Source organism: Aythya fuligula, chromosome 7, assembly GCF_009819795.1.
Source record: "Aythya fuligula isolate bAytFul2 chromosome 7, bAytFul2.pri, whole genome shotgun sequence".
Classification (NCBI taxonomy): Eukaryota; Metazoa; Chordata; class Aves; order Anseriformes; family Anatidae; genus Aythya; species Aythya fuligula.
In genome coordinates this window covers 31,511,290-31,523,734 of record NC_045565.1, presented here as the reverse complement: position 1 = coordinate 31,523,734, position 12,445 = coordinate 31,511,290, and the positions used below count along the sequence as shown (strand labels likewise).

The 12,445-nt window shown below is 43.0% G+C and overlaps 1 protein-coding gene across 1 annotated transcript in view; it reads left to right on the top strand.

Moving 5' to 3' along the window:
* Positions 1 to 331: 331 nt before the first annotated feature.
* CACUL1 (CDK2 associated cullin domain 1) overlaps positions 332 to 12,445 on the top strand; it is a 48,465-nt gene continuing 36,351 nt past the window's right edge. Inside the window, exons 1-3 of the mRNA XM_032191103.1 lie at positions 332 to 654; positions 6,191 to 6,317; positions 10,681 to 10,783. Of these exons, the coding sequence (XP_032046994.1) occupies positions 393 to 654; positions 6,191 to 6,317; positions 10,681 to 10,783 (492 nt within the window). The 5' untranslated portion in view covers positions 332 to 392. The remainder of the gene's footprint in view (positions 655 to 6,190; positions 6,318 to 10,680; positions 10,784 to 12,445) is intronic.

The following is a 12,445-nucleotide window of genomic DNA, read 5'->3' as shown; positions in this document are numbered from 1 at the left end:
CAGCCAGAACCTTCGACTGCGAGCATAAACAAGCCCTGGAACATTTACACTTGAAGGAAAGGAGACAATTTATTCGTTATTATAAATATAAGCGAGCTCGGGACAACACAACCACCCTCGGCCAGGCCTCGTCCCGGCTGAGGGGCGGCCGGGACCGCCCCCAGCGCTGAGGCCGCCTCCTCCCCTTCCCCACCCTCTGATGGCGGCGGGGCCACCCCTCCATAGGAACTACACTTCCCAGCCTGCCCGCTGGAGCCTGGTCTGTCGCAAATTGTCGCCCTGCCCTGCTCAGCTCCTCTCCTCTCCTCTCCTCACTACGCGGCCGGGCCCCCGCGGGCCGTGCCCGGAGCCGAGAGCGGCCCCCATGGGCGGCGGGCGCTGAGCGCGGCCAAATGGAGGAGGAGGAGGAGAGCATGGAGGAGGAAGGCGGCGGCGGCGGAGGAGGAGGAGGAGGAGAAGCCGCGATGGACGACCAGAACCACAACAACTGGGGCTCCGGCGGCGGCTACGAGCGGCACCTGCTCGGGGACAGGCTGCTGAGGGGGTCCCCGCCGCTGGCCGGGCCGGCCGAGGCAGCGCACAGGGGGGCGGCCGCGCCCGGCGCCGGGGCCATCGCCGCCGCCATCAACATCAACGCCTCCACCTCCAAGTTCCGTGAGTGGGGCTGCCCCCGCCGGCATGGGGAGGGGGTCGGGGGGCTGAGGGGCTGTGGGGAGGCGGGTGAGGGGTGGGGGGTGGGTGGTGGGGATGTGAGGGCTTCTTGTAGCTTGGGAAGGGCAGGGGAGGTCTCGCTGCTGCTCCTTCAGATTCAGCTCGCGTTTACACGAGGTGTTTCTCCAGGCAAAGTGGGCCCTGTTGTCTCATGGCTCTCAAAAAGCACGGATTTGGCTCATACATTCCTTTAACTAGCGATTGCCATGCTGAAAGTTTGGTGGGAATCGCGCCTTCCTTCTTTCTTTCCTATTTTTTTTCCCCTCCCCGCCAGCTGACCCCCGTAGTTCCTCAGCTTCGGAGCCGACCAGGAGGCAGAGGTTGGGGCTCGTGGCTCCCTGCCCGCCCGGGTTTCGTGGCTCCAGGCTCTCTGCCAAGCCCGGCTGCTTTGAAGCCGAGGCTCCCAGATTCCTGCAGCTGCCTGGCTCGCTGCCGGCCTTGCCGTCAGGGCCCCAGGTACCTGAGGGTGGCTCGTCAACACTCGAGGAGGTTGAAACGAAATGTCACTTGGCCTCGCTGAAGCGAGCTGCCGAACTCCCAGTTCAGAAATTTAGAGATTGAGCTTTCCCTCCTTCCTTTCACTTTCCTGAATGAAAGTGTTTGCGAACTTTGGACCTTCCCCGGATGGGAAGGTGAGTTTCCGCCTATCATCGGGGCAGAGGAGAAAGCTCTGCGTGATTTTGCTGCGTGTGTGGCTTCTGGGTTCTCGTTTTCACTTCTCCGGCCTTGATATTCCCAACGCGACAGCTGTCTCAGTGATATTCAGCATTTGTTAAGCCTTGTAAAATACAAAACTCGGCAAGGTAATACGGTCAGTAGAGCTTTATTTGTACACGTTTGCCCGTTGTTGGTAGCGTTGGTGTGCGTACGTGAAGGACACGAGTCCGGTGATGTACAGGTGCTGGGCAGGGATCCCGCATGCTCTAATCCTGATGCTCCTGGAGACTGACCCCTCAATCTTCTCTTTTTAATTTCCACATATGGAAAAAGAGCGAGAGGTCACTTCAGAGGTAAATGTGCAGTGAGGAGGGAGGCAGTGTGTGAGTTCTGCCTGCTGTGTCTTCCCAGTGACAGAGCGTGCCTGCAGAAGCTGCTTGTCAGGCTTGAGCTTGGTTAAGAAAGTTTGTCTGGTCTTTCCTGCAGGAAGAGGCCCGTCAGAAAAAGGGCTCCTTCCCTGCCTGTGTCACGAAGCAGAGCACGAAGCAGTATGCAGCTCGGTTAGGTTGTCCTGCAGGTGAGCTGTAAGAGCACAGATGGCTGACAGCTTCCTGCGGTGCTGTCTGTGGTAAACTGGAGCTCCAGTGATGTTCAAGTTGGTCTCCCCATCCAGATTTTTTCCTCCAAAACAAAATAAATACATTGCTATATCTTAGTATATAACTACTTGCAGCTTACTGCTTTTGTTCATGTTGTTGGTCGCAGACTACAGCAGTCAAGTGGGCCCTTTTTTGGTCTAATTCAGCTTGCACATTAAAGGAGGAAGAAGATTAGATGGACACTTCAAAATCTTTCTAGGGGAGGCAAATGCATTTCTCCTCCCTTGAGATTTGGGTGAGACGGAGAAGTAAAATCAGAAATCAGGTATCATAATGCATAGCTCATTTAATAGCTTTTGTTCTGGTTAGAGCAATGTAAGACAATTTTCCATGTTGTAGTAAACTTATAACTAAATCTATTTACATTGATTTGATTCAATCATAGCCAAGGATTTATAAAGTGATGCTATTAAGAAAAATAAAGGTCATAAGGGAGGAAATCAGAGCAAGAGCCTTTAGTACTCTAAGGGAAACCACTTTTTGCTAGCAATGGCAGCATACCCTAATTGGGGGAAATGCAGCTTTCCGTTTTTCATCCTTTTCAAGCAAGGGTGATTATGAATGTATTTAATGCCAGTCTCATTTCGGATGGGCACGTGAGGCTGTGAGTGTCAGCATATCCCTTAAATCTCTGCCTACCCTGTTATGTAATGTAGTTTAACACAGCATAGACAGATTGTGTCAGGAAAAAACAAGGAGTTTAACGCTTCTTTTGCTAACCAGCCGTAGTGCAGACAAAGGAAAGTATCACTAAACCCAGGAAAGAATTGAAGGCCACGGATTCATGGACTTGCTAAGGTTTGCTAGGATGTTTTGGGCAGGGTGTACAGGGAGTCTCCTTGGCAAGTGTGTGTGAGAAGTGAGGAGAAGAGAAGCGTGGAGCTCCAGCGGTGGCCATGAGATTGTAAATTAGTGTCAGGCACGTGTCTGCAGTTTCTACTCTTGCACGAAATACTTTCGGATTGTAGTGAGCATTGCTAATTAAGCAATAAAGCTTTGTATATTTCACTCTTGAGGTGAAATAATCAAAACTTCTGAGAGATGTCTTTCTTCTGTTTTTATTGACTGAGTAAATGACGGAAAATTGACGGACCAATGCCTGCTTTGTTGGCAGTAGGTTGGATTCCCTTACACCTACGCCTTCATCCCTTGCTTTTTTAGCCATAGCTTTAAAAGGACAGGTTTTCTATGTGACTATAGTAAACTTTTGGGGTATGTGTTCAGGTAAAGTTGCCTCACATAAATAACAGAATCAGTGGTATCACTGATTTATACTATTATGCCGTTCTTCATGTTCTGTGCCTCTTACCTTCCTAGCACCTTTTTTTGAGCTATGCAAAAAACGTGAGTTTGTAAGTATTTCTTAATGCTTTTCTGGGCAATGTATGCCTACTCTGGGATTTTTTTTAACTTAGTGTTTTTGCCATTTTGCTTGATATCTTGGAGCAGGCTGTATTTCAGTTACAGCTGTGATGCTGAAATATCTAGGCTATCATGAAGCTCATGCATATTCTTTTTCACCTAAGTGGTTTCACTGCTGCATTTGACTTGCACAGGTTTTCTTTTGAACCTTTTAGTGTGTGGAAAAGCATCAGTTGCTTCTCTAGCTTTACTTGTGAAACATAAATCACTGGAGAATATTGGCTTCCTTTCCATTGAATCAGACTCGGGTGGGGCAGGGAGAGAAATCAAACTTGCTGCAGTTGGATAAAATCATGCATTCTAGCATGCCGTGTTACAAAATGCCTGTGTCACTTCCCAGAAATGTAAGTCTCAGGGAAATGAAGCTCATCTTTTAGAATCACCCTTGCCTTGCAAAATGGAAATGGAGGCTGTTGGACAAATTTCTTTTAAATCTTGAGTACCTAGTGTAGGGAAAACATTAAGGATGTCATCCTAAAAAGATGTGAAGAAAAAAAAAGAAAGATGTTTTTAGAGGGTCCATATTTTTTCATTCTTTCCTTCTGTTTGTGGCTCCTTTCCTTCCTGGCCTTGAGGTTGTTCTTGCGGAGTTTGTAACTGTAGGATACTGCTTTGAGCCATCCTTTGCTCTTTGTGTGTGTGTTTGTAAAAATAAAAGGGTACTGCTGGCTTGTGGCAGCTGGTGAAACTTGAAAGGAGCTTGTTTTCTGGATTAGGAGAATAAAAATAGTGATTGTTCAATGGGTAGTCCTTGGACTCTTAACTTTGTAAACATTGCGGTTGGCTTATTTTCAGAAATGGAGTGTGGAAATCAAATGAAATAATACTTGTAAGAGTCTTTTGAATAAAATCGAAGCTTTTCTAGGAAGTTACTTGGAACCCATGAGTGTTTTCCCTGCAGACCTGCTGGGGCTTGTCACAAGTGTTGTGACCTTTATCTGTGGAGTGCTTCTACTGGGCAGGCCTTCCTACCTGCCGCCTCCTTCTATTTCCACATTGTTAAAAGAAATACTTACCTTGTGCAGTGTTCTCTGTTCTTCCTTGCTCCTTTTCTCTTAAACGAATAGAACTTAATACGTTAAACCAGATGTGGGTGTTACACATCCAAATCCGCAACCAAGATTTGGACTGAGATTTCTGCTGACTGCAGTTCAGTGTTTTCTGCGGAGCAGCGCTTCTGCAGAGATCCACCTTTTCTGGGTAACCAGGGGAAATGCAAATCCTCAAAGTCTGCTACTGAGTGCAAGTGGGAGTAGTAAGGCCCCCGGGTGGGAGCTGCCCCAGGCTGGCACCCTGCAAGGGCTGAGAACTGGAGCAGATCCTTGGCACACAGATGGACAAGGTGTGAATTTGCACTTCGATGCCTTGCTCAGCACGGGTTCTGGCTGGGATGCCCTCAAAAGGCTCGTGGTAGGAGTAGTGCCTGCTCTTACAGGTAGTGATTGCACACTTCTCTTGGCTTTCACCTCTCTTTAGTCTACGTCCTCTTCACACTCTTCTTCTCATCACAATGCTGTTAACTGTTTTGTCCAACTTCTTTGAAATTGTTCTTAGTAATGCTGCCAACAGTGACCTACCAAGCTCTCTTCAAGCCCTCATGGAGATAACATTTTGTAAATCTTGCTATCCAAACCCAGCAGTGGATGTACATTGAGACCCGTATTTACAGTGAGTCCCTATTCAATGTAGTTCTTCTGTGCAGTGCCTAAACCCGGCAGTTTGGGGTGGAAATTAGCTGTAGTCTCTGTTCCATGTAATGCTGGCCCACACGTGGTGTTGAAATGAAGAAATGCCCTCAGATTTCCTGGAGTAGATAGTTTTGAGGTTAAGTACAGGTTGTGCTGTTAGTTACTGAGGTTTTTCTTCTTGAGTGGCTGCTGTGAAGCAGTGGTGGTGTGACAGGCCAGCAGGTAGGTCTCTGAAGGGAAAGGTGCTGCCCCTTCTAACGTGGCTGCTGCTGGCACTGAGCTGCATATACGAAGGTAGTTCAGAAATCTTCTCTGAAAAAAGAGAGCATAAAACTCTCCTGTGCCTGTGGCTTGCGCAAGAGGGTGCAGTTGGGAAGCGCTGGAGTAAAATCAGGGAGTGATGGTGCTAACGTAAATGCCTCCTGTGGGGAAAAGGAAGATAGAGGGGGAACTGAAACGCGGATCCAGAAGAGTCTCCCAGGAGCTTAACTGCAATTGAAGGCAGAGGGAATTGTGTAAGCTTTTAGGCCAAGGAAGCTGTTGGTGTCATCTGAGGCTTGTAAAATTCATACAGCTGCTTGGAAGGACCAGTCTGAAAACTCGTCAGTCTTGGCCAAAGCTTGCTCTTCTGCCTGCGAGGACTCAGTGGAATTGTTGTTTCTGGGCTCTCACAGAGTTCTCTAACTTAGTAGTCAAGTGACTTAAATGTACTGTGTTTAATAAATTCTGTCATGCTAAAATTCCTAGGAGTTGATTTTGTTTGTTAATTTTCCCTTCCCCTGCCTCTTGGGCCCCTAAAATTTATCCAAGCACTGATTTGGCAGCTTTTCTGATTTCTTATTATTTTCTAAATAAAAGGATGCAGAGTCAAGTGTGGGCTTTACTTTTAGGTGAGGTTATCTTAGCAGAAGCGAGCTGTTCCTATTTTTTTTTTTTTTTTTAAGGCCAGCTTATCAGTGCGATCAGAATTGCAGCTAGTTCACTTGGTTATGATCTTTTGGCTGAAGCTGTACTAAAAGAACCACTAATTGTAGCTTTGTCTTTTCCTTGTAGTAATGAATGTTATAACGATTGAAGACTATAAGAGCACATATTGGCCAAAGTTGGACAGTGCCATAGATCAGCTTTTAACTCAGAGTCCTGGTGACTACATCCCTATCTCCTATGAACAAATATACAGGTAAGGAAATCTTACAAGTGTTTCATGACCTTTTTTTTTTTTATTTAAAAAAAAAAAAGAAGTAAATGTTCTGTCTTGCAGCCTATGCATATGTTGTTTTTGTATTTATGGGGAGGGATGAGGGAAGGTTATGTAAAGTACGATATTTTTTTAAATAGTTGGAATGGGTAACAAATAAATGCCTTGATATCCCATGTTAATAGGAATAAATGCTGAAGAAGAAAATGTGTAAAATGTTAACATTAAAGTAAGCTCTACCACAGCTGCTTAGCATCATATATTAAGAAATGCATTGAAGTTTCAACATCCCTTTCCTCAGAGGGGAAGAAGAGAATGGCATGATAGGTGTTTGACTTGACATGGCAAAACAACTTTTGAAACATTCAGTAGGATTCAGCTTGGTGCAGTAGAAGTGGGAGAGTAAGATAAAGCAACTGATATTTCCGTATCAATTGTCATTTGTGTGCTTTGAATCAGTACATTGGGTCTGATTCCCCTCTGACCAACCATCCTGCTGCATGCATGTGTGGTAGAGCTGTGTGAAGGACTGGCATGCAGTTCAGTGCCTTACATCTGCTTTCCTGCCTGGAGAACACTTGATTTGTGCCTGGCCTGGAGCTTTGCTTTACTTTGCTTTGAAAGGAATCTATTCATTCACCAGAACTGCCCTGCAGACTGAGCTAGTGCACAGTTGGGAATGGCAGGGGGATGTGCTTCAAAGCCATGCTAGCGCTCTAGACAAACATACTAAATGCTTTTGAGACCTGACAGTTTCTTCTGAGAGCGATAGAAACAGGTATTTTTGTTTTGTAGGTGAACAGGATAGAAAATGGGGAGCTGCTGCTGTGTTTACGGGCCCTTGCCAGCAGCACAGCTAGTAGCCTAGTGTTGCACCCTAAGGAATAAGGCAGGCAGTTCTGGAGCCTTTCAGCATAACTGTCTTCTGCCCACTTGCTCGTAGCCACTTTGTCTCTTGTTTGGGTTAGGGAACCAGATACAAGACTGGCAGGTGTTCAGTCTTCCCTTTTATCTCCAATTAAAAACTTCAGTAAAATTCCTCTTTTTTCTTCAGACTTCTGGAACTGCGGTTGTCAGGACTTAGACATCAGCATCTGTATAGACAATAAGGGCGGTCAGTTTGGTTTGAGATGCGTTTTGCAGCTTGAGTGTAAGCAATGAAAATCCTCTCCCCAGCTTGAAATCGGCTATGTGCAAACAGGCATCAAAAACAGTTAACATCTACTAATACTTGTCTGTAATTAAGAGTAGGTGTGCTTTAAAAAAAAAAAAAAAAAAAACAAAAAAACACATATTAAAGGAGTAATAGGTTTTAAGTTCCTCCTATTTAACCCTTATACGTCAGGGTGACACTTAATGCAGTACTGTAGTGATGCATAGATGTCTATTGCATTAATTTTTACTATTATCAAAACAATAGGTTATAATTTAGTGTTACTCATAAAGCTAGCGTGTCAGTTCTAAAGTTTTCTTTTGAAATTATGTCTGTGGGTGTAGCTACTCTGACACAGCCTCTTCCAGCTGAGAGATTTATTTACTTAATTTTAGAGTGTCCTTTTGCTTGACTTACAGTCTAGACAAGCTAGATTGAAGATGGAAGAAAAAGAGTTCCTTTTCATTGAATTTATTGATGATGCTTGCTTGGAGTATTATAGAAAATATGTATCAGACTTAGGATTTAGATCCTCTGTTTCTGTAGGCTAGTTTTTACTCTGAAAAATAGGCTGTTTTTTATCTCAAGTGGTTCAAACAGCTACATATCTTATTTTTTTACAATGAAATTGAGCTGAAAATACAGTGGCCTTTTTGATCATAATTGTGCTGAATAAAGGAATCGAGGTTTCTATAACGCAAATGTGAAATACATTAATAGACACACACTAGGTAGTATATTTGATATGATAGGTGGTAACTGTAGGTGTCTACTCCACAGCAGTGAAAGTTGGGAGAGAACTTTCAAGGTGTGTATACAGATACTTACCGTGGATCAGCTTACACATAAGTTATCAAAGTGTGCTTTTTGACTGTTTTCATCTCCGAGTATAGTTGCTTCCTATCAAAAGGGTTTAATATTGATGGAAAGTTGTAATGAAAACTGAGATAAGGAAATGTGAGCAGTTAAGTTTTATTCTCTCAGTCCTTTCTGAAGGTAATGCAGTTAGATCAGTGTTCTTCAAGACAACTTGCAAGTCTCAAATCTCCATACCTCTCATTAAACGTTGATCTCCTAATGTCCTGCTTGAGTCTTCCCTCTTTGTTAAGGTGCTTGGTTATGTTAAAAGACTGACAAGCTGGTGACTTCTTTTGGGGTAATAGCAGGGCAAGGATGAATCACAGAGTCAGCCTGCAATCAGGAACTGAAAACAGGATCTGAAAATGGGGAAGTAACCTCTAAATAGAAGTGTTGAGATAAAAAAGTACAAATGCCCTGCATGTACCTATGAAATCTAGTGTTTGGCTACAAGAACCTTGCTGAAGTAAGTGTAGTGATAGCGCATGTAACGATAAGCAGATGCACCCTAAAATTCAGTTTAGTTGCAGAGTTATAAATGAAGTTATAGCCAGGGCTATGCACTGGCTAGTTACTGAGCAAGCTTAAGGTCATTTGTTGTTGTTGACTTGCTGGGTGGTTTACAAGAGATCACAAAAGTCTTTCTGGCTTTCCTTACCCGTGTTTCTTTCTTTGATCAAAATTAAATTTATGTTTATGCTGTTACTAGCTTGTTCCAAACTAGGATCTGCCATTGATAGACTTCATGTGAAAGAAACAGGACTTCTACTATTATTTAAATAACATTAAACTACAGATACACATTTATTTTCCCAATATAATAGGTGGGATGGTGCAGGGTGTGTTTTCTAAGAAGTGGTGTGGCTTGCCAAATGAAAAGACTTTGCATAAGGATGAATAAAGTAATTTTGGTGCCTTTGAAGTTGTCAAAGGTATTAAATAAAAACTTCTGAAAGGTAAAGGAATGTTCAATCTGTTAAGGATTATCTGCTAGTAAAACCTTCCAGAAGACTCAGAGTGGCAGTTACTGAACGAGAATGTTGGATAGGCCCCTGAAGTCTTGGAGCTGGTACCTAACCTCTCCCTTGCATTACAAAATTATGGTAGCCCTTAGTTGTTTTAATCCCTTTTTTATTTTTTCAGTTCATTTTCCTTTGTAACACCTGCTCAGTAGGGAATGGGAATGTAATTATTCCCATAGAGGGATGTGATGCTGCTGTACCATGTCTTTAGCCTTTAGGTACTACTATAAGTATAAAGTATTAAAGTCTGGGATCTGGACCTGGCTGGAAATAAGTTGGTCTGTGCATGTTCTAAGAGCAGTCTCTGGGCTAAACTGCTTGCTGCCGCAGTAGTGGGGAGGGGAGAAGGTTTGGCTTGCCTAAGATATCAGGTGAGGTCTCTCTTTGCCTCTTGATTTTTGGCAGCTGGCTTTCAAAGTGCTGACTTGAAAGAATGAAAGCACTGAAGTAAAATAAAGCTGCTTGGTGCTGCTAATGCCCAATGATGAATACTGTAACGTAACTTGGGGCTGAAAATAGTGTGTGTGTGTTCATGTGTATATCCATACCTGCACGTATGGATATGCACACCGTTATATGTGTGTATAAATATATACAAACAGTTCAACAACTGCTGTAAATGTGCTTTCAGTACATGGACTCAGTGCAGATATGCTGTTATTGCAGTATGAAAACAATGAAATGTTCTAATAAAGCAAAAGTGGCACTGAAGAACAACAGAGTTAATACAGCCAAGCCTTCATGGAATGCAGAATGAAAGTTTTGTTGCTCTTTCTCTGTGTCTTTGCTTATTATGGAAATATATATATATATATATATATATATATATAATTTAGGATTTAAGTCATGATAGATGGAATAACCTGCATAGGTCTTTATTTTTAGGACTTTTTGCTGCTTTTTAACAGGGGTTTTGCCCTAGGACGTATATGTATAATAATCCTTAAACCTGCTTAATTTTTTGGGGACTTTATTCACATTATTATTTGTGGGGGGAGAAAAGCCAGGACTAGGAGTGTGCTGTTGACAGCATTACCCTGCCTGTTCAGAAGTGCACTCTTGAGAGAATTCATTGTAAGTTAAAGCCAAGTTGGGTGGGGGCAAGTGGTGATGGACACTGGGGCCTTCAGGCAAGACCAAAGAGTCTGCTGGAGCTCATTCCAAGCTTAGGGCTGTATTAAAAAGTTCAGCAATCATTCACTTAAACCTGTTAGCCTCTAAGTTGAGACTTGAACAAAATATTTTGAAGTCTGTTATCCCTCATTGCAAACTGTTGTGAGTTCATCGTTTGTTCCTATATTTGTTTCTGCAGTTGTGTGTATAAGTGTGTATGCCAGCAGCATTCGGAACAGATGTATAGTGACCTAATAAAAAAGATAACTAACCACTTAGAGAGAGTCTCAAAGGAGCTGCAGGTAAGAAGCTGCACAATCTAATTCTATCTTTCCTGGGATCTGTGACTATATTGCAGCATGTAGATGGCCTGTGGAGGGGATTGCCATTAAGACTAATTTACACTAGCTTACTAAATTGAGGACTACTTAATTCACTGCCTGACAGAACAGCAACTGCTAGGTCTGGTTGTATAGCACGGCTTAGCCTTAGAGAGATGCTCCATGTGGATGGAGAGCAATGCCTAACATTTAATATCATGTAGAATCAAAGACTGGAGAATGGGAAATCTATTGTGTAATCTAGTGTGTAAATACTTCAGTCAAACATGATCCGAGCGTGTGACATTGATGTCTGCCATTGCTGTGCTAGTCTATATAAACTGTTTGTGGCCTTTGTGCCTCAAAAGCAGCACAGAAATGAAAATCTAAAGGAAGAAGTTAAAGTGAATTTAATATGAATTGTGAAATACCATGAATAATATGAATAACTGCATATGAAAATCGCGTGCTCAATTTATTCTGCATTTTTCTTGCCTATCTGTAGATGTCAGTGGTTTACAGCAGTCCTAAGAGAACTTGTATGTCCCTATGCTCTCTACATCTTATTCGTGCATCCATGTTTGTTTTCATGTGTGTTCCTTGTTGAAAATTACTTTGGGACTAGAATTTCCAGACACATTCTTGATGTTGTTATCACTCTAGCAACAACACTGTTTTATTTCCTTACAGCTTTGTCACTTTCAAAACTGATGTTTGAGTTCTGTACTGACTTGTGTTGAGTCAAATAGATGCATCAAATGAGCAGGAACCCTAAGCTACGGCAGCTTCTTTAGTGCTTCTAATAACTGAGAGCTAATTTCAGTCAGTCAAAAGCAGTCTTACTGCTGTTAACTGCAGCAGGTACTTCTGTCTAAACATGCGTGTCTGTCAAAATACACATCCCTGTGATCATTCTGATGTTCTTCTCCCTTGTCACTCTACTGTTGCTTTCCTTATAAAAATAATAAAAAGCCAGCAAAGCAACAACCTGAATTTGACGGATACGGTATTTGGGACAGTCTTTGACTAGGAAATATTTAGGTCATCTTGAGCTAGGTTCTTTGCTGCTTCTTTTCTGTTTTACTATTTCTCATTTCTCACACAATGACATTCTCCTCTGTTCTGTAAAAAATCTGCTAAAGCAGACATAATACATTTAGAATAAAGTCTTCCCTTGGTCCTGCTGAACTGGTGCAGCCTGTACATTTTTTCTCTGATTGTGAGAATGAGGAATCATTGCAGTTGCATGGGTTTGGCTAGTGCTTATGATACATCCCATAGTAGTGTGGTATGCTGCTTTGCTTTGAATTTGGGAATACCTCAAATTCTTTTCTGGGTGGTAGTCCTTGATTGATTTTTCTTAAGTTCTGAAACTAACTGAGCAGCTGGGTTTAAAGGTCGCTATATACATGCATTAACTTTTTCTGCCTAAAACCAAGGTTGTCTTCGGAACATCTGTTGTTAGAAGAATACTTGAGACAACTATTGAATGCAATCTTTGTCTTGCAAAAGGTTTCTTATGTAGGTTAGACACGCCTTATGGCGGGTGGCAAGACTGCTGTCAATATGGCACGATATCATCTTTGAGTGACTTTGTTTTTGGATGGTAAATCCAGCTTTTTTGAGCTGCTGGAAGAAAAACTT